This window comes from Brachyhypopomus gauderio, chromosome 8 (genome assembly GCF_052324685.1).
Source record: "Brachyhypopomus gauderio isolate BG-103 chromosome 8, BGAUD_0.2, whole genome shotgun sequence".
Lineage (NCBI taxonomy): Eukaryota > Metazoa > Chordata > Actinopteri > Gymnotiformes > Hypopomidae > Brachyhypopomus > Brachyhypopomus gauderio.
In genome coordinates, this window is record NC_135218.1 from 13,258,861 (window position 1) to 13,279,035 (window position 20,175).

The 20,175-nt window shown below is 44.5% G+C and overlaps 1 protein-coding gene and 1 non-coding gene across 4 annotated transcripts; one reads left to right on the forward strand and one right to left on the reverse strand.

The window, feature by feature from the left end:
• Window positions 1-1,442: 1,442 nt before the first annotated feature.
• On the reverse strand, window positions 1,443-1,514 carry trnaq-uug (transfer RNA glutamine (anticodon UUG)). Its single transcript has one exon. It is a non-coding gene; the product is annotated as a tRNA-Gln (tRNA).
• A 3,179-nt stretch (window positions 1,515-4,693) lies between these two features.
• Window positions 4,694-19,720, forward strand: vdrb (vitamin D receptor b). Of its 3 annotated transcripts, XM_077014680.1 has the most exons (10): window positions 4,694-5,368; window positions 5,663-5,766; window positions 14,797-14,941; window positions 15,047-15,177; window positions 15,330-15,514; window positions 15,624-15,723; window positions 16,667-16,847; window positions 17,798-17,949; window positions 18,762-18,878; window positions 19,062-19,720. In XM_077014680.1, exons 3-10 carry the CDS (start codon window positions 14,799-14,801, stop codon window positions 19,313-19,315), a joined length of 1,263 nt encoding a protein of 420 aa, XP_076870795.1. In that variant the 5' UTR covers window positions 4,694-5,368; window positions 5,663-5,766; window positions 14,797-14,798; the 3' UTR covers window positions 19,316-19,720. The 3 variants fall into 3 exon arrangements, with proteins under 3 accessions (XP_076870795.1, XP_076870793.1, XP_076870794.1); XM_077014678.1 differs by lacking the exon at window positions 5,663-5,766 and having other exon boundaries at window positions 4,695-5,368; XM_077014679.1 differs by lacking the exon at window positions 4,694-5,368 and having other exon boundaries at window positions 5,396-5,766.
• Window positions 19,721-20,175: the final 455 nt, after the last annotated feature.

Consider the following 20,175-nt stretch of genomic DNA (forward strand, 5'->3'; position numbering starts at 1 on the left):
AACACACAGTGCTAATTAGACTTATACACTGCCACAAAATGTAGTTATAATTTAATACAGTTATAAATCCAGTTGGCATTGGACTTGCTTTAGTCTAAAGTGTTTTGAATTCAGTTAATCCTGTTTTTTTTATATGTAACACAGGTGTTTTTTACACCAATAATCAGTTAGACCCTCAAATAACAATACTATATAGTAACTCAGTTGTACTGACTCTGAACTGAACTTAAATATTTTCTAACAATGACCTATTTCTCAATTTGGTACATATGTTAACATGTAGATATATAATCACATAGCCCTTCTGTCTCCATTCCTGAGAACCGAGGCCATTCTCAGAAGCCAGTTCTTTAGAGGTAGAACTTGGAGGAGGAACTGGAGGCAAATAAGATTACCCTCTGTTACCCAAAGATGAAGAAATCTACCCGAGAGGGGTTTTAACACTGACCATGAGGCTTGCTGTTCCTCTCTCTCACACACTCAGTCATCAGCCCACGCAACAGCACATGGTAAAAGCTGAGCGATGAGAATGATGTGCTGGTGATCTGTTTAAATAAAATTGCAAGTGTTGTTTATCATTGTCATTATTTTTATTGCCATGAAATTTAGAACAAGGTGTAGTGTAGGAAAATACATTTATTTTAAATGCTCATTGATGACGTTTGGGATCAACTAGCCAACAGTAGTAAAGCCGCTAAGACTGAAACTCATTTCATGATGGAGCCTGAGATAAATGCACTAATTTGCATGAATCGGCTACTACCTTTTAATTATTAGTGGCGTGTTTTTTGTTCTTACATTTATTTTGTCTTTGCCTTACTAAACCACTGCTTAGACATTATACTTTCAACAGCCACCAGCCTACCTTATTGGCTTTCATTAGAATCTATAGCCCATCTGTCACCCAATTTGTCTTAGCCATCCTCTACCCAGTTGTGATTGGTCAGTTTCTAACACCTGTAGAAATCCTATCATCAAAGCTGTGCTTGATAAACGTGTGCCAGCTCAACACCAACATCTATGCCACTGCCATGTCTCTGTTGATGCTGGGTTGACAATGGGACACTAAATTAATGAGTCAACAGTGGTCTGCGTTTGCATTGTTAGGCACAACACAAATTCAAAACTTGCACCTTAAGCTGTAAAATCTAAATTAACCTGAATTACATATATTTTTAGGAACATTAGGTAGACTTACCTTATTAAATGCTGTGTAACTTGTGTAAAACTGTGTAAACCACTTTATGTAAAAACTAAAGAATAAAAGTTACTGACAATTCAATGTGTTATTCATAACGAAATGCCTAATTGCTTTAGATGCTTTGATGTAAGATGGTGTTTGTGTCTTTTGTGTCGGATTAGGATACAGCGTGTCACAAACCACACTTGTACATTTACAGGGTATCGCATCCTTACACACTTTCACAACCCTCAAAAGGACGAGGTCCCACCGAGATTTGAACTCGGATCGCTGGATTCAAAGTCCAGAGTGCTAACCATTACACCATGGGACCACACGCACAGTGCCATTACAGGAAGTGTTAACAACAACATGTAATAAATCCAGGCGCACTCAATATTTTTTTTGCAAATGCAACTTATTTCATAGACTAGATGGAGGTACCTATCATAATCTGGGGAAACGTGTCACACATTTCAGCTTCAGTTAAAGCTGATAGTAATGCGCAACATTAGATAAGCTAGCAAGCTATCTAGGTTAGCTAACATAACTAGATAAGTTATAACTAAGCTAGCTAGCTACATTTCTCTTCCATTTGACTCACCAGTCTGTCAAGAGCCATTTTCTATTGCACTGTTGACGCATTTTTGTCGTAATATTTTTAATATGCATTAGCGCGTCCTGTGGCGGCTCAAATAAACATGTAACCTAAGTTAGCTAAATGCGTTTACATATCCCCAAATAAGATGGCTAGCACACCTAGTAGGAAGGGTAGCGGTTTAGCTACTTAGCTAGTTATGTAGCTAGCAATCTGGACAGATTACATTAGCTAACTAGCTGGCGAGCTAGTTAGCTCCCTAACAACTAGCTAAATTAGCCACAGGGTGCTAAAGTAAGACACACATACACACAGAGAAGTCGCGTTTTCTTTTCTTCAAACCAGCCAACTCATCAGATATTTGGCATGTATGTTTTGCCACTGAAATGCATTTCCTTACGGGATATGGAGGATAACACGTGCAGTTAATTCCTGGAGTTCGGGCAAAGTAACCTATACTTCTAAAATACTTGTATATGTAAATATAATTAAAATACTATATTGTCTTTTAAATTGCGAAATGTGAATGATTTGTAAATAATATTAGAAAGATTAACTGCGATTGACATGATTTCTGTTGAAATTCAAAGAGGCAGGACTCCCACAGTTTAAACAGTTTAATACGTTTTAATGTTACGGTCTAATTTCAAAAGTCAAGAAAAACGCTGTCACCCCATTCAGATAACAATATGTACTTTAGGGTTTATTGAATTGAATAACGTTTCTTGGGGCATAAATGCTACACAAACACGTGGTATATTTTAGCACAGGGTGTAGACGATATTTAGAGCACGTATACATGCACCCTTTAAAACGGATGTGGTACACAAATTTACAGTATTTCCTAGATTATGAACGGCACATGTTTGTACGCATGGACACAGCCGATAATTGCCGATAAGTTGTTATGTGCTATGAACATTACGAATAAGAAGGGTCAGGAATCTTAAAATAGGAGAGTGTAGAAGATCATTACAGCAACATTTACTTGCTATCAATTCCGATTCCGATGTTTACCACTTTGGCACTAAACTTACTTTTTCCTGTCAAATGCATGGAGATTATTAAGGAACAAACTGAGCAAAATACAAGCTACAACATACATATATGTATATACATACATACAACATACAAACATACAATACACAAAACACAATCTGGACGGCTTTTCTACCACAAAATAGCGTGATCTACCATCCTATAGGATGGACTGGACTTAAAAGTTATATATACTGGACTTAAAAGTTACACAAAACATTTTTTAAGTCTGCCTTATCTTCCTGACTAATAATAATTAAATTAATTAAAATAATGTTTAAATTAAGCTTTTAATAATTAGTTGCCTCAGACCACAAAACGAGTACAATTTTGTTATACTACAGCCTGCAGTAATTGAGTACATGGACACTGTTGCTAGCTCAATGCATCTTAATGGCATGCAGCTTAATATTTGAAAAACACATCTGATTCTGTATTTTGAGGTCAGTACAATATCAGTATACACAACATTCACTCTGAGTTAAAGTGCGAAGACATTTGAAAATTGTCAAGGCAATATCTGAATGACAGGACTCTAACTTCCATGTCATCATGCCTAACTGTACATGTACTATGTGACTTGCAGGAATAAAACAGAAAATGTTCATTTGAAACACCATCTCCTTCATGGAACGGGGCAGAGACAAAAGCTGTGTCCTAGGTGCTGAGACAGAGAGAGGAGTTCTCCACACCAGCTGAGGTTATAGCTCAGTAATCAGTCATTGTTTAACACCCTTTAAGTGGATCTGCTTGACAAATTCCAGCTCCTTAAATTTTTTAACAAACACATCTGGAACATCAGTATAATACAAAAAAACATTAAAGGTAGTCACAGAGAGGGCCAGACAGAAAAGGGCTGATGAATGGTTGTGTGTCATTCAGGCAGGGAAGGTGGAGACTTGCCCTTACTTCTTTATTGTCAAAGACATAAACATATCCAAAACAAAAACTTGGTTAAGTTTAAGGAAGGCTTCCCTGTGTTTGCTACATTTTGAAATGGAAAACATTGTAAGGAGAAGATGATAATAATACTTTTTTGGCTGGCCAGTATGAAGGAGAACGTCATAAATAGAGGCAATGTGTGTAGGTATATTGATAATAAAATGCACAGAATGTATTTGTAGTATAATCTAGATTTAAATTGAACTGAAAAAATCAGATAATTGTAAATCACCCCATCAGCCCCCATCCCCAAATACACATGCATACCCACACAATGCACCTTGTGCCATCTTTCCTGGCACTGCACCCTTCCTCTCATTCCTACGCATCAGCTATTTTTTTCCTGTCCCTTCATGTCTGTCACTCACAGCAGATGAGCAGCTCTGCCCTTGGCATAACCCTAGCACACACGTATACACAAACACATGCATGCACATTTGCACGCATTTAAACCCTCCCCCATCTCCCAAGTGCCTACAGGGCTGGATTCCCCCTACGAAACTGACATTCACACTATCACACGAGTGCTCGCTTTCTCTCTTTCATTCCTCATGTCTCACTTACACACACACAACCAACAAAGGCATTACAGTCGCTCCAATGCATGCATACGACTACGACTGCATTATTGCCCAGGCTCAGACACACCCAAGTGAAATACAATCCCTTCTGCGCAATGACCCACATCACCATTCAAAACATCCAGCAACCGTACGTCTACTGCACATGTCCTTTATTTATTTGACTTATTATAAAGTCACGGGGCACAACATCAACTCAGCCTTTGCGCTAGTTATCGTTTACAGCGCTGAACTGCACAACGACGACCCGATTATAATTCAGCCATGAAAATTATGTCGTTTTCGCCGTCGCTCACGTGGACTCGGTTGTTTACCTCTTTGTCTTGTGACGTCATGACACACCCCTTGAATGCGTGCGTGCGTGCGTGCGTGTGTAGCTGGAATGTGGGAGTTGTCCCCACGCGCGTTACAAGCGTCGAACCTGATCAAGCACCGCGCGCGTGTCAGTGGATGTCACATCAACCAGAACGGCGGACGCACGTTTACAAGCGGAGTTTCTTTTTTTTAATCGGAGGCCGTGGAGGGTAGAGTTTAGGCGGGGCGTAATTCCAGCGAGCCCCATTTATTTAGGTCTAAGTTCAACATTGTTGCAGTCCTAACGTGGGTTCAAAGTTTGTTTTGCCTCCGGAAAGCCGTGACGGGATATCGCAGCTCGCGCTGAAAGGCACCTCGACGCGGTCATCGTTCGGTCCGGGAGAGTGATATACACATATCAGCGTGGATGCAATAAATCTGCACGGGATGGGTGGCGGAGCTCCGTATACCGCTACAATAACACGTTAGCGCCACTTTAGCTAGCTGGCCGCTCGCGGACGTCCGCGTGCGCCGTGCTACGGAGCTGCCGGGACGCCAGGCTGCACTCTGCGGGCTTCGCCGCCGACACGGTGGGCGTGTTTTCTCCGATCCTCGGCGTGCTAGCATGTGAGCTGGCGCCAACTTCTCTGCATACAAAAAAAAAGATTTACAAGTTAAGGGGCAACAGGAGCGATCGACGGTCACCACGCACTCGATCGGAAAAGTTCTAGGCAGGTACGGATGCACCGGGTTACTGCACCGACACCGCGATCAAAGTGAAGGCGACACTATATTAGCGGAGGGAAGTCCAAACAAAAGCCGCTAGCGTCCGTCCGCTAGTGTTAGGTAACCTGCTCCAGTCACTGCGCTTTTGTACGCACCCACTTGGCACACCAGACCTGCCTGGCTGCATGTGAATCGTAACTTTAACCGTTTTTTTCTCTGCATATGATACTTTAAACGTAGACACATAACTTTAAATTGTCCCAACGCACTGACTACGTGTTAATGTAGCCTGAAATGATTTAGGCAACGTGGAAAACTTGGTTGCGCCTCTAGAAGAAACACTCCGATAGCAAATTCATTACGAAGGGAAAGATAATTACGCGAAAGGCATGCAAGAAACAGCTCAGGTAAATGTTTGATTTGTTTTATGAATGTTTCTGTTAACACTAACGTTACATCCTCCTCACGGTCGCCTCGTTGCAGCCATTTGCAACTGCGACATCACACGCAACGACACTTTAAACCGTACAAGTTGCTTCCCTTCTCGCTGATAACTTTAGATAGTAGTTTTATTCTGGCGCATAATGTGTCGATGTATGGGTTTCTGCTGTAATACGAATAAGTTTTTGTTTGCTGAACTTAAAATAAAATCAACATCCTCGTAAAAACACTGGAGAATGAATGAGTAGCGTAAATGTACGCTCTGTACTTTTATGTTATGACGCTGGTCAAAATAAGCGATTGAAATCGTTGCGTAAATGAAACAGAGGTGCGTATTAACTGTCTGGTCTCGAAATGTAAACATAGTTTGTTGATGAAACTGCAAAAAAAAATGTAATTTATTGGCACTACAGCTTTTTCTGAATTTGTCTGGCTCGTCATGCCCAATAGATAATGAGGAGATCAACAATAATGAGGAGGTCATTCTCCACAATTATAATGAGGAGATCATTCTAAACTGTCTGCCTTACACTAAGTCCCTTTGCCGTTTTCTAGTTCCTCTTTTCTGTTTTATTTCATAATGTTGTGCTACATTTTCTTAATATTTTGATTGTCCTGATTAGGCACTTTTGCAGTTATTGACGTTTAATATATTAGTTATTTCCTGAAAGTGGTTTGTGTATCAGCTATTGCATTGCTTGTGAATATTTATTATTGTTATTGTTTATTTTCTTGTAAGTGCTGTATCGACCACTGGGGTACAGATGTTTGGATCTGTTGTCTGAATCTGTGTCTAGTATACATTGTTGTTTAACATGTCTGGGACAAGCTCTTTGAGCATGCTTAGTAGATGTTAATCAGTTTCTGGGGTTGGAGAATAACCCTAGAAATAAGATTCTATGTGGGAGAATAAGATCCCACGTGCCTGGCCACAGAAGCACATGTTGTGGTATTAGCTCAGTGTTGATTGCAGCCATTCTGTGTTAGTCAGCAGGCACTGTAGCTACTGCTATTGTGATGAATGAAAAAAATTGCAATGCTCTGATAAAGTTTTGTGTGTGTGTGTGTGTGTGTGTGAGAGAGAGAGAGAGAGAGAGAGAGAGAGAGAGAATCAGTAGTTGACTTATGGCCACTGCTCTATTATAGTATTGGACAGTGATTTGCCCATTTGCATAATATAATCCAATCATATAAACGAATTAACTATGATATTTTGGATTTTTATCTTTGCCCCCCCCCCAACACACACACAACCATTTTGTGATTTTCCTTTAATGATATGCTGTCCATCAGTGTCAGTTTCCATTCAGAATGACTGAGGGAGCTGGGCTTTGCTTTAGTGCTAATGTGGTTTCTAGCTCTGACTTGCAGAAGACCCCACGTGTAGAGTTGCAGTGTTGGTCTCCCTCTGACTTCCCCTTTCCAGGATGAAACCTAACTATGGTGATGAAGGCTGAATTTGTGTTTGCATGATGTTGTTGACATGTTTTACTGACGAAGGTCTCATCTTGGAATGTATAGTTTGACCGCATGTTTTGATTGTTATTGTAGTCCTGTTCATTTTAAGGGCTGGAATGTGTGTGTCTGTATGCAGTTTCTGTAACTCTAGAAAGAAGCTGAGAGGCCTTGACTGCAGCCCTGCACAGAGGCCCATCGAAGGGGAGGCAGCCTGCGTGTGTGTATGCATGTGTGTGTGTGTGTGTGTGTGTGTGTGTGTGTGTGTGTGTGTGTGTGTGTGTGTGTGTGTGTGTGTGTATGCGTGTGTGTTTGCGTGCAGACCGCTGGGATTGGACACGGGATTGAGGGACCCCCGTACGGAAGGAGGGAAAAGGGAGGAAAAGGAAGGAGGAGTCATCCACTCTCTGTCGTCATGTGTTCTAGTGCTGTAGTGTTGCACAGTGCACATGTGTAGTGGAGTTCCTGAGAGACTCGCTGTGAAGGGTTCACTCCTCAACTGGGTAAAGAAGCCAGTATGTGAAGCACCAGACCTTTGGCTCTTGTCACGTCAGAGTGACATACACATAGCTGAGTGAGCCTTGCTTCTAACAATTAGGTTTACATGAGGTACTGGTAAATTTAGGTCATTGTATGTAACTCAGGTGAGATAGATTGCTCAGGTAAGATTTGGTCAGTTTGACGATTAAAGACTTCAGTAGCTACTGGAGAGGTTATTTTACATTTTAGGACTCATTACTTAGAAGTTATCTATGTACTCATCAGTTGACTAGATTACATAGAATCTCAGCCTTGAGTATGCATACTTTGTTTTTCAGAGACTGTGTTAACAATGAGACAACAGTTAATGTGAGTTTTTACTGACCAGATTGTGAAGCTTGGGTCAACCATCTGTTAGCAGAGAGCCTTCATCACATTGTCCGGGGGGCGAGAACCTCTGTACTGGTGGCCCGCATCTTGGGTTATACATTGTCATTATCTCTGCATTATTTGCAAAACATTCGATTTCTAAAAATGAGAATATGTTTTTCATGACCTTGGGTGTCCTGGTGGTAGCTCTTACTACTCAAACTTGCACTTTTTAATGGCTCTGAAACTTTTTTCCTAATATGACAGCTCAAAATTCAATTAGTGTCCTCATTAGTCTCCTTCTACTGCTGGTGAATGCAAGTAAACACATTTTTTTTATAATACTTTATAAATATTTATTCAAGTTTGCTAAAATGGAAAATTGGGAAAATCACAGTTTGCTTGTGAAATAACTTTAGCTTTAAATTTTTATTTGTGAAATATGACATCAAATATGTCACCGTTGAAAAAATGCATTATTTAATAACATTTTTGGAAACGTGGTTATCAATAAATAGCCTGCTATACTTGTTTGGTATTCTTACACTGTTTGTTGGGGAAATAGCAAAAGAAAGCAGAACGGGTGAGCTGAATGTGTGGTCTGGGAACGGCTGCTAGTGGTACCGACAGAGAAGCTGTACAAATTCAGCACGCATGCGCTCGGACCTGTGGTACCCACAGTAATGCAAACGCAGTACTGCAGACCCTTAGCCTTTTTTACAACTGTACTTTCCTACATACATACTTAATCCTGCTCATAGCCCGAATCTTCGAATTGTTGTCGGTGTCGGGTAATATCATGTTTACAACACATGGACAGCACGACATGAATTAAAGAGAAGTGCGGTAAAGGCAGAAGAAGTTACAGAACTTCATTGTCAGCTCTGACACGAGGTGTTCAGACAGATGTTTTGAGTTTTTTTGTATGTGTGTAGTATAAGCTTATTTTGCCAATGCTATATTCTAGGAAAAATCAACACATTTGCTGGAACATATCCCTCTAGAGCGTTGCCTAGCATAGACCTACATTTGTGGAGTTGCTGTGTTTTTGTGCGTGTTATGGAGGTGGTGAGAAAGCGAGGGAGAGGGAGAAACTTCTAGTGTGTTAAGTATGTAAGTGTGTGTGTCTGGCTCTGTCTTAGTGGCAGGGTTCGTTTGAGGACAGCGAGATTTTATGTGTTCTGGATCCAAACTGACCCAACTGGCTCTGAGTAATACACATAGACAAGCATTGCTTTGGTGTGCTGGGCAGTGAGTGTGGAATTGGAGGCGATCGAGTGACTGTTGTGCTGTGAAGGAATGCTGCAGGGCAACGAGCGTCTCCTCCACCTCCATATCTCCTCCCGCTTGTGGTGCTTTATGGATCTTCTAATCATTCCTGAAGCGTTATTAAGTGTGTGTTTGCGTCTGTGTCTGTGTGTGTTCATTTGGCATTCCGCTAGCAGTAAGTGTATCAGTGTTTGTGCTTATAGCTGTGCTTATCAACCTTCAAAGGGGTTTTTTCTCATCTTTTAGAATCAACACTCAGGTGGATTACACACATTCATTTTAAACAGAAATTAATATTTATAGAGAGTTATTAAAAATATGGGTGCAATTAAAGGGTTCTACTGAGTAAAGGTTTACGGTTCATTCCAATTAAATTCAATTCAATTCAGTTAAAATATTTAGCATGTTAGCAGAAGGTAAAATGGGGCAGTGAAATGAGATGCAGCACCTCCAAACACTTTATAGCAAAACAATATGGGCACCGCGAACAGTGTCCCAACAGTGAGGTACAGGGCGAGGGGGTGGCTAAGACCTACAGAAAAACCCCACACATGAAATATGTATGAATGTACATATGTATGTACAATAAAGCATGTTGTGTGTCAGGTGTGTGTGTGTGTTTGTGTGTGTGTACATACATCGTGTTATGTGTGGAGGAGCTGAAGGCTGAGATCACCAATTCTGGGATCTGAAGGCCTGAGGATGAAGCTCGTCCTTGGCCTCTCAGTTCTGGCCATATGGCTCTGGATATGCTTCCAGATTGCACCCACCAACACCAGTCATTGTTGATGATGTGTTGGGAGCCGTTGACATCTTCAGTCCTCTCGCTCCTGGTGTAGATGTGCTGCGTGCTGGGCTGTCCTGACCTGAGCGTTCACTTGATGGACCTCGCTACCCTCTGCGGTGCAGCCACCCTACCAGGAGGTTATGTCCTGAGTGAGGAAGCTTTCTAGAGTGATGGCACAAAATGGCTTCTGGATAGCTGTGTAGATGTGGAGCTTCCGCAGCTGTCTGAGACGATACTCGTGCTGTCTTCCAGAAAGCTCTAAATGTGAGGAGTCCATGACAAGTCTTTGCTGATGTGAATGCTGAGGAAACTTCTCCTGCTTTCCACCCGGGTCTGTTTGGTTTTAAGTGCTACATAAGCCCAGATGCATAGCCTGAAAGGGGCGTCGTTTTACAGTAAACTCAGGTCTTGAATGAGTAACAGCAAAGTAAATTTAAATGAATAAGTCAAGGGCCATGTGTGTGTGATGTTTCCTCTGTCAGAGTTTCTGTTACTTCTTCTGGCCCCATCTTAAGACATCCCAGCCACTAACATTTCAATTGTTTCTGTTTTTTGCAGTTGTTTGTGTGTCTTAGTTTCCAATGGTTGACACACCATGGTAAACGTCATTAATTGCTGCCTACTGTGGTTGATTTTTGCGATATTCCAATGTGGACTATGGCCAGAGTTGTCTACATTTCTGTTAGGAATCTGTGATTGCCCTTTCCCTCCTAATGACTCCAAAAACATTGACCTTTCATATCTTTCCATTGTTTTTCTCTGTTTCAATCGAGTCTCCTTTGTATAAGCCACTTTACAGCCTGGTCCAATAAACCCGGGATGGGTGGAGAAGTACTGTGTGCAGAGTGTCCTTCATCAGAATGTCAGACACACAAAACATCGCAATATGCCGGTGTGTGTGTGTCCCGTTTTCCCACTACAGCACAAAAAGAATTTTAGGGTGTGATGTGTGTGAAACCATAAGCACGGACCCGATGGCGAAAGCATGACGCCATGGGCCATGTCACTCTGCACGGGGTCAAAGTGCTGAAGGGGGCTCTGCCTGTTTTCACAGCACAGCAGCGTAGCGAAGGCAGTTCTACATAACTCCATACCGTCTTAATGAACGCTGATTCTGCCATATTTAGCGCCACAGTGAGTCATGCTATCCTCACATGGGGTGAAATGTTTTCCACGTGTCTTTAGATGATCTCAAATGTCGTCGGTTGTGTAAGTGGAAAGGATTTTCTGTCGGACAACATGGCAGACTAATGGTGAACCAGTGAGTTGTGTTAAAGTGTGTTTTGATGGTGGAGTTGTTGTTGATGGTACTGCGAGGTGAACTTCACGTGACTGTAAACAGGTTTGAACAGGCTCTGTGTTCAGTGCGCCTGTAGGAATATAGTGGAACACGTTCTTCCTGTGGTTGCATGATATGGACAAAATTCCATGTTGCCTTTCTAGACTTGCAGTTGGAAATGCTTAGTGTGACATAGAATAAATCACTTGTGATCTTAAACAATCTTTGAAGTATGTGATTTAAATTATTAAATTACAAACATTCCCGGAATACCCAATCAGGATCACGTGAGATGCATTAGGATACATGGAGCAGACGGTGAAATATAGCACCTTTTTGTACTATTTTATCTTTTGTACTATTGCCATCTTGATGATTTTTCAGAGAGTATTTTTTAGAGTAAGAAACTTTTGTGCTCTTTACTGTTTAGACTTTTTTAATGACGCAAAGGAACACATCAACTGGAAAATGTGGTTTATCTTTAAATATGTTCCAAACAAGTGTTCTACAATAGCAGCACCGAAGCAACAGTTAAGCTCTTGTGTTCTGGCACGTCATAACATGTGTTTGGGAAGTTTTCATGGTGTGTTTGTACATACAAGTAATAGATCTGTAATATCTACAATACTATTGGCAGATCCTGGGTGGGGAATATGAATTATTAGCATGGTTCTGAATTTTCATATCTGTTCTTCCCTAAAAAGGATTTTGATGTCAAACAAAAGCTTTGTATTGGTGTGTGTATTACACCTTTGTCCATAACGGGTTAGTTAATTATTTAAGATGTCCCCCACAGGCTGCTGAAGGTGTGGCTAAATCTGTCAGGAACCAGTAATCAAGCCAAATGACTAGTTCTGCTCTGATCATATTGATTGATGTGTGTGTTTGTGCGCGTGTGTGTGCCTTCGTGTGCTTGTTTTTGTGCCAACATGTGTACGTGTGTGCATGCATGCAGGTGATTGCGATTTTCAAGACTTTTTGTGTGTCATGCAATGCGTTGTGTGTGTGTGCATGTATGGAAATCTGCAGTAGCACTTCTATAGGGGCACTGTAAGAGGAACACCATGGGCCTCTCTGCATATGCAGCGGAAGACATACCGCGGTTATTCTGAAACCCCACCTTTCCCCCCCAACCCCGTGATAGCTGGAATTTCCTCAGAACCTGGAATTCAGTGACATCACTGCTCATGCTGCTGTGTATTTGTTTAGGCAGCGCCATTCCTGTTTGTGGATTGCGAATCATCAAGTCGCCAGAGCTTCCGCTGTACCATGGCTCTCTGAACACATATAGGCAGGGGCGGAGCTGTTCCACCATAACCCCCCCACCCCCCTCTGCCCCAGAGAGCACCAGGCCACAGGCAGACTGCCACATATCCCTCTCAGGCCTGCAGAACACCAGGCCTGCTACTCTGGGTGTTCAGCTTGCTTGCAGATTGGCTTAAATCATGATCATCACAGCATGGTGTAGATCAATGGCCCCCATACCAGTTCTCTTGGAACCCAATCCCAGTCCTCTTGGGTCCCAGTCCCAGTCCTCTTGGATCCCTGTCCCAGTCCTCTTGGATCCCAGTCCCAGTCCTCTTGGGGCCCAATCCCAGTCCTCTTGGAGCCCAATCCCAGTCCTCTTGGAGCCCAATCCAAGTCCTCTTGGGTCCCAGTCCAAGTCCTCTTGGGTCCCAGTCCAAGTCCTCTTGGGTCCCAGTCCCAGTCCTCTTGGGTCCCTGTCCCAGTCCTCTTGAATCCCAGTCCCAATCTTCTTGGGTCTCCGTCCCAGTCTTCTTGGGTCCCCGTCCAAGTCCTCTTTGGTCCCAGTCCCAGTCCTCTTGGGTCCCCGTCCAAGTCCTCTTGGAGCCCAATCCCAGTCCTCTTGGGTCCCTGTCCCAGTCCTCTTGAATCTCAGTCCCAATCTTCTTGGGTCTCCGTCCCAGTCCTCTTGGGTCCCCGTCCAAGTCCTCTTGGGTCCCAGTCCCAGTCCTCTTGGGTCCCAGTCCCAGTCCTCTTGGGTCCCCGTCCCAGTCCTCTTGGAACCCAATCCCAGTCCTCTTGGGTCCCAGTCCCAGTCCTCTTGGGTCCCCGTCCCAGTCCTCTTGGGTCCCCGTCCCAGTCCTCTTGGGTCCCAGTCCCAGTCCTCTTGGGTCCCAGTCCCAGTCCTCTTGGATCCCTGTCCCAGTCCTCTTGGATCCCAGTCCCAGTCCTCTTGGGTCCCCGTCCCAGTCCTCTTGGGTCCCCGTCCAAGTCCTCTTGGGTCCCCGTCCCAGTCCTCTTGGGTCCCCGTCCCAGTCCTCTTGGGTCCCCGTCCAAGTCCTCTTGGAACCCAGTCCCAGTCCTCTTGGGTCCCAGTCCCAGTCCTCTTGGGTCCCCGTCCCAGTCCTCTTGGGTCCCAGTCCCAGTCCTCTTGGGTCCCAGTCCCAGTCCTCTTGGGTCCCCATCCCAGTCCCCATCTTTGCTCTGTCTCAGCACAACTGCAGCAGATAATTGTTGCTCATGGTTGCGTGGCCCGGTGGTACTAGACACCAGAAAAGAGCACGTGTGCCTCCTGCGGCTCCCAGAGAACTGCACACACAAGTAGATTACTGTAGCATTTTGTGAGTTACCAGAGTGCCAGTGCAGATGAATCTCGATCATTACGGTAGCGTGTAGATTATTATGGTCTCGTGTAGTTCAGTGTGAGGTCTGCGTTGAGCAGCTTTAGTGGTATTACGGAATGACTCACGCTGTCACCGAGTGACGTTTATATCCATGACTGACCGTGCTGAATAACAGCTTGGGCCTAGTAGTTTGACTGAACAGAGAACAAACAGCGGCTTGTTACCACGAAAAGACTGCAGAGTTGCCAGATTGAACCTGAACGCCCACTATAATCAACTAATTATGAAAAACTAAGCAGCGTGCTGCTGAATTTCACTGTGATTGATGGGACCTGCTCCCTGTCCCTCATCTTTTTGAAGCTCGTCGATAGTCCACCTTGACTGCGGAGTCTCATTTGCTATGTGCATCCATTAGCGCTGTTCTCGCGAAAGGATCTTTCCTTTGCATCATTTTCTCAGTTTGTAGTCCGTTGTACCCGTGAGAATGTCGCTGCTCAGATGATTTACAGCTCTATTAAAGTACTCTTAATTATTCAACATTGTGCTAAAGCTTGTCAGTTATGATTTGTGATTCTGTTTTGATATTGGTCATTGTTAAATAATGGGGAGATTTCCCGCTGCTTTACCAATTACATACAGTCAATTCCTCCATCAGCTCCTCCCCTTCAGTCTGGGCCAGTAAATCAGTAAATCCACTACATAACGGAGTCCCTCTCACTCTGTCTCTATCTTTTTCTCTTTCTTCCTCTTTTTCTCTTCTCCTCTGTAGTGATGGAGTCCTCAGTAAGTACATCCACACAAGGGCCTGATGAATTTGACCGGAACGTTCCACGAATCTGTGGTGTGTGTGGAGACAAAGCCACCGGCTTCCACTTTAATGCCATGACCTGTGAGGGCTGCAAGGGCTTCTTCAGGTACACGCACGCACATCCGCACGTACGTACGTTTGGTTCGAACCCTCATTACCAGATACAGCAAACCGCTGGCGCTAAACTTTTGATTTTGTCGGCATGTGCCAGGCGTAGCATGAAGCGTAAGGCCAGCTTCACATGCCCGTTCAGCGGGAACTGCTCCATCACTAAAGATAACCGCAGACACTGCCAGGCCTGTAGACTCAAGCGCTGCCTGGACATCGGCATGATGAAGGAGTGTGAGTAATGTCATCCATTACGCCCCCTGCCCCAGTGCAATCTCTCCACACCCTCCTCCTTCCCTGTTGCTTTACACTGATGTCTTCTTATTGTTGTTTTTTTTTCTTCCCCTGGCTCTTTGCTCTTAATAATGCTGACACGTCCCTGTTAGTTATCCTAACTGATGAGGAGGTGCAGAGGAAGAAGGATCTTATCCAGAGGAGGAAGGAGGAGGAGGCGCAGAGGGAGGCCCGTAAGCCCCGTCTCACCGAGGAGCAGCGCGAGGTCATCGCCACACTGGTGGAGGCACACCACAAAACCTACGACGAATCCTACTCCGATTTTACACGATTCCGAGTAATCTTCCATCCTTCCATTCCTGTTCGCTTTGCTCATACCTTGTTGTTGCTGCTCCTCTCATGTCTGGGTGTTTGTGTGTGTGTGTGTGTGTGTGTGTGTGTTGCAGCCTCCTGTGAGAAATGGCCCCGTGACACGTAGTGCCAGTCGAGCTGCTTCTCTGCATTCGCTGTCAGACGCTTCATCCGACTCCTTCAGTCACTCTCCTGGTAACGCAGACACTACACTCCCTGGCACACACGTACGTGTGTGTATGCACGTACATTAAGTCTCACAGTGCAAACGTCTCTAGCACAGTCTTCAGTTGAACAAAGCAGAGTATGTTGTTTCTGCTGAGCACTGCTTCCTAAGTCACTGCGGAGAGTTGACACCTTGTCCCGTGTCATTTCTTCTTCCACTGCACATTTCCACAGAATACAGTTTCAGAAAAAAAGCACAATGATGCTGGTTTCTTATATGCAGATTGAGACCACAGCTGGGTGTGAGGTGTTTGGGAGATTACACAAATGCTTTGAAAGCCAAGCACACCTAAAATACCAGGAAGGGCATCATTGCCAGCTAGTGGCAATTGTGTGAAGGTTCTGTCAGCAGTGCTAGGCACCACTCCCCCTCAGGGGCAGGGTAATTATTTTAAGTGTTTATTTTAGGGATTTGTAACACAACAGTAGGAGCTTTAAAATAAAGCATGCAGTGTAAATCAAGCAAGAAGCTGTTTGCACTGCACATTTTCTCAAAGTATACCACTGCAACAACACGCGCACGCGCATAATCCATTGTGTGTTGATCTGTGTTGCTTAAATAGGTAGAATATCCTTTCCTTGTAAACTCCTTCAATATAAATATGGCTAACCTCCCCAAAAAAACACACACTAATCGACAACAGATTATTCCAACACATCATGCTTGTACACACACACACACACACACACACACACACACACACACACACACACACACACACACACACACACACACACACACTGCTTGGTTTTTGCTGTTCTGGTCATTTCACAGCAATTGTTTTACTGTCTAGTTTTGTCTCTTTTTGCCAATTTCATGTTCATAAAGGTATCATCTTAAAATGTTTAATGCACTAGTCTGCTCACGCTCCCTGTCCCTCCCTCTGGCTCTCACCATCACCCCCGTCTGCAGAGTCGGGCGACAGTAAGATGAATCTGAGTAACCTGCTGATGATGTACCAGGAGCACGGCTCCAGCCCTGAGTCACAGGAGGGCGACAGCTCTCGCTTGTCAATGCTGCCCCACCTGGCCGACCTGGTCAGTTACAGCATCCAGAAGGTTATCGGCTTTGCAAAGATGATTCCCGGGTTTAGGTACAGCTCCGTGTGTGTGTGTATGTGTGTGTCTAAACATATGCAGATGCAGGATGTGTGTGTTTTCCCACCAAAATCCTACTAAGCAATGGTTTTGATGAACTGATGAATTGATGAGTTGTTTCCTCCGACACATATTTCAGTACTGTGAACTTTGTAAGAACTTTAAGTTATTCTTCAGCCCGACCAAGACCGTAAACTGATGTTGTAGCCTATAGGTATCCAGCTAGTTTGGGGCCCCTGCAGTGTGAAAACTTAGTGACTAATGAGAACCAGTCCAGACTGGCTTGGCATGACTTGGCACATTTTAGTATAATGTGTTTAAGTAGAAGTTTGAAAGAAAACTTGTTTTCATTAAAAAGCACCAATGAAGTAGCAGATAACCTGCAAAAAGTGTAATTTGCCACTCTGATAAATATGTTTTCCTATTTGAAATGCAGAAATGTAGCCCCTCTAAAAACACATGGGCTTTGTAGCGTTTATTTTTGTGCTTTCCTGTGTGTTGATTTAGCCCTGTGAGTTAACATGTCCTTGCACAATCATTATGAAACTCATGTTGTCATGGTAGCGAGAGAGAGAGAGAGAGAGAGAGAGAGAGAGAGAGAGAGAGAGAGAGAGAGAGAGAGAGAGAGAGAGAGAGAGAGAGAGAGAGAGAGAGAGAGAGAGAGAGAGAGAGAGAGAGAGAGAGAGAGAGAGAGAGAGAGAGAGAGAGAGAGAGAGAGAGAGAGAGAGAGAGAGAGAGAGAGAGAGGGGTGGGGTGGGGGAATTACACCTACTGTAACTGTCTTGATCACTGTAATATAGACCATACCACAGGAAATTCTGCGCAAAGGTATAAAAGCATCTGTTTGTGTGTGTGTGTGCTTGTGTCTGTGTGTGTGGGTGGGGGGTGGGTGTGGATGTGTATCTGTTTGGGTGTGTGTGTATTGGCGTGTGCATGTGTGTCACAGAGATCTCAGCGCTGAAGACCAGATAGCTCTGCTGAAGTCCAGTGCGATTGAAGTAATCATGCTGAGGTCCAATCAGTCCTTCAACCTGGAGGACATGAGCTGGAGCTGTGGAGGGCCGGACTTCAAGTACTGCATCAACGACGTCACGAAAGGTCCAGAAACAAAACCACACGCTGGGCACGTTTGGCTCCTGCAATGAGAATAAGATGCGCGCGCACACACACACACACACACACACACACACACACACACACACACACACACACACACACACACACACACACACACACACACACAGTTTCAGTGCTAAATCAAGAATCGACTGTTCTGACTGAGTGATTCAGTCGTGAGCATTTCGTCAACCACTCAACACTACGCAGTTTCATATCTCAACCTGCAGTTCCCTGCTCAAAACGTTGTAAACATACATAAACCCAGCACAAATCCAGTGACCGCATACACAGCACGTATAGTACTATACAGTACATACACAGCACGTATAGTACTATACAGTACACACACAGCACGTGTAGTACTATACAGTACACACACAGAACGTGTGGTACTATACAGTACACACAGAGCACGTGGTACTATACAGTACAACACAGAACGTGTGGTACTATACAGTACACACACAGAACGTGTGGTACTATACAGTACAACACAGAACGTGTGGTACTACACAGTACATACACAGCACGTGTGGTACTACACAGTACACACACAGCACGTGTGGTACTACACAGTACTATACAGTACTATACAGTACACACAGAGAACGTGTAGTACTATACAGTACACACACAGCACGTGTGGTACTACACAGTACATACACAGTACGGTGAGAACATGTGAAGCACAAGCCTGCTCAAACAACATGGAGGTTGCAGTGTGTCATACGCCTGATTTACTGAGTGTGTGTGTGTGTGTGTGTGTGTGTGTGTGTGTGTGTGTGTGTGAGCTGGACACACCCTGGAGCTGCTGGAGCCTCTGGTGAAGTTTCAGGTGGGCCTGAAGAAACTGAATCTGCATGAGACGGAGCATGTGCTACTCATGGCCATCTGCCTTCTGTCCCCCGGTATGTGTCTCCTGGGGGGTGTGAGAGTGTGTGTGAGGGTGTGTGTGTGTATGTGCTTGTTCATGCGCGTGTCTCTGCGTGCATGTGCATGTGTGCACTTGTTCACTCCTGTGTGGTGTGTGTGTGTGTGTGTGTGTGTGTGTGTGTGTGTGTGTGTGTGTTTCTCTTTGCCCTCGGCCTCAGATCGCCCCGGAGTGCAGGACCATACACGAGTGGAGGTTCTCCAGGACCGAATGTCGGAGGTGCTGCAGGCCTACATCCGCGTGCACCGGCCCGGCGGGCGCCTGCTCTACGCCCGGATGATCCAGAAGCTGGCGGACCTGCGCAGCCTGAACGAGGAGCACTCCAAGCAGTACCGCTCGCTCTCCTTCCAGCCCGAACACAGCATGCAGCTCACGCCTCTCGTGCTCGAGGTGTTCGGTGGCCAAGTCACCTAGCCGAGCCCGCCCCCCCTCCCGCATGGGTGGTCGGGGGAGGTCAAAGGGCGCGACCCCGACGAGTCGTGGTGGAGGAGCGAATGTAAGGGTGATTGACCCGAGATACGTGCAGGAGGCTCAGGAGTGACGTATGCACGTGTGTAAGAGAGTTTGAGCGAATGAGAACGACTGTGTGCTTCTGTCATTCAAAGATGCATTGGTTTATGAGTGGTGGAAGGCATATGAGTGATGTACACAATTTCTAGACAATAATTCGGCACCATCGCACATGGTGGTGCAAATTACCAGGTATGCTATTCCATAAACACTAGCCAACAGTACTACACTGTGTGTACCTCTTCTGTGTGTGTGTTTGTCTGTCTGTCTATGTACATTTGTGACAGACCTGTTCTAAAGCTCTGCTTGGTCCCCAAAGTGCTGTCCACTACTGCTGATTCTCTCGTTTCACCTCCTGCCTTTAAATGCACATGGTCCCCAGGGCTAATGCTAGCACACAACTCTACCTTGGCTCCACACAGCACCATGATCCTTGCCACTAAACCAATCACAGAGCACCGTGATCCTAGCCACTGAACCAATCACACATCAGACCCGCCCCCTCAGACCTGCTTCCCAGAGCTCTGGTTGGCTGCTGAAAAGATGCTTGTCAATTCCTCTTGATATGCACCTTGTAGTGACTGAGTAAATATCTTAGGTCTGTGTGGAGTGGCCAGTGCTTCAAAAGCATTCATTGCTAAGCTAATGTGTAAATATAACTGTATCCTTTAACTCTATATTCTTAAATTCTATACCTGTACTCTTTACCTCTGATATGAGATGTATATAGAAACAAGTTTCCCTGTAAGCTGTCTATAACTAAC

What these genes read in the sequence shown, in the direction of transcription:
- vdrb (XM_077014680.1), top strand. Translation starts at nt 14,799, where the DNA reads ATGGAGTCCTCAGTAAGTACATCCACACAAGGGCCTGATGAATTTGAC. An exon ending in CATCGGCATGATGAAGGAGT is followed by an intron (nt 15,178 to 15,329) that starts GTGAGTAATGTC and finishes CGTCCCTGTTAG; the next exon opens with TTATCCTAACTGATGAGGAG. An exon ending in AAGATGATTCCCGGGTTTAG is followed by an intron (nt 16,848 to 17,797) that starts GTACAGCTCCGT and finishes TGTGTGTCACAG; the next exon opens with AGATCTCAGCGCTGAAGACC.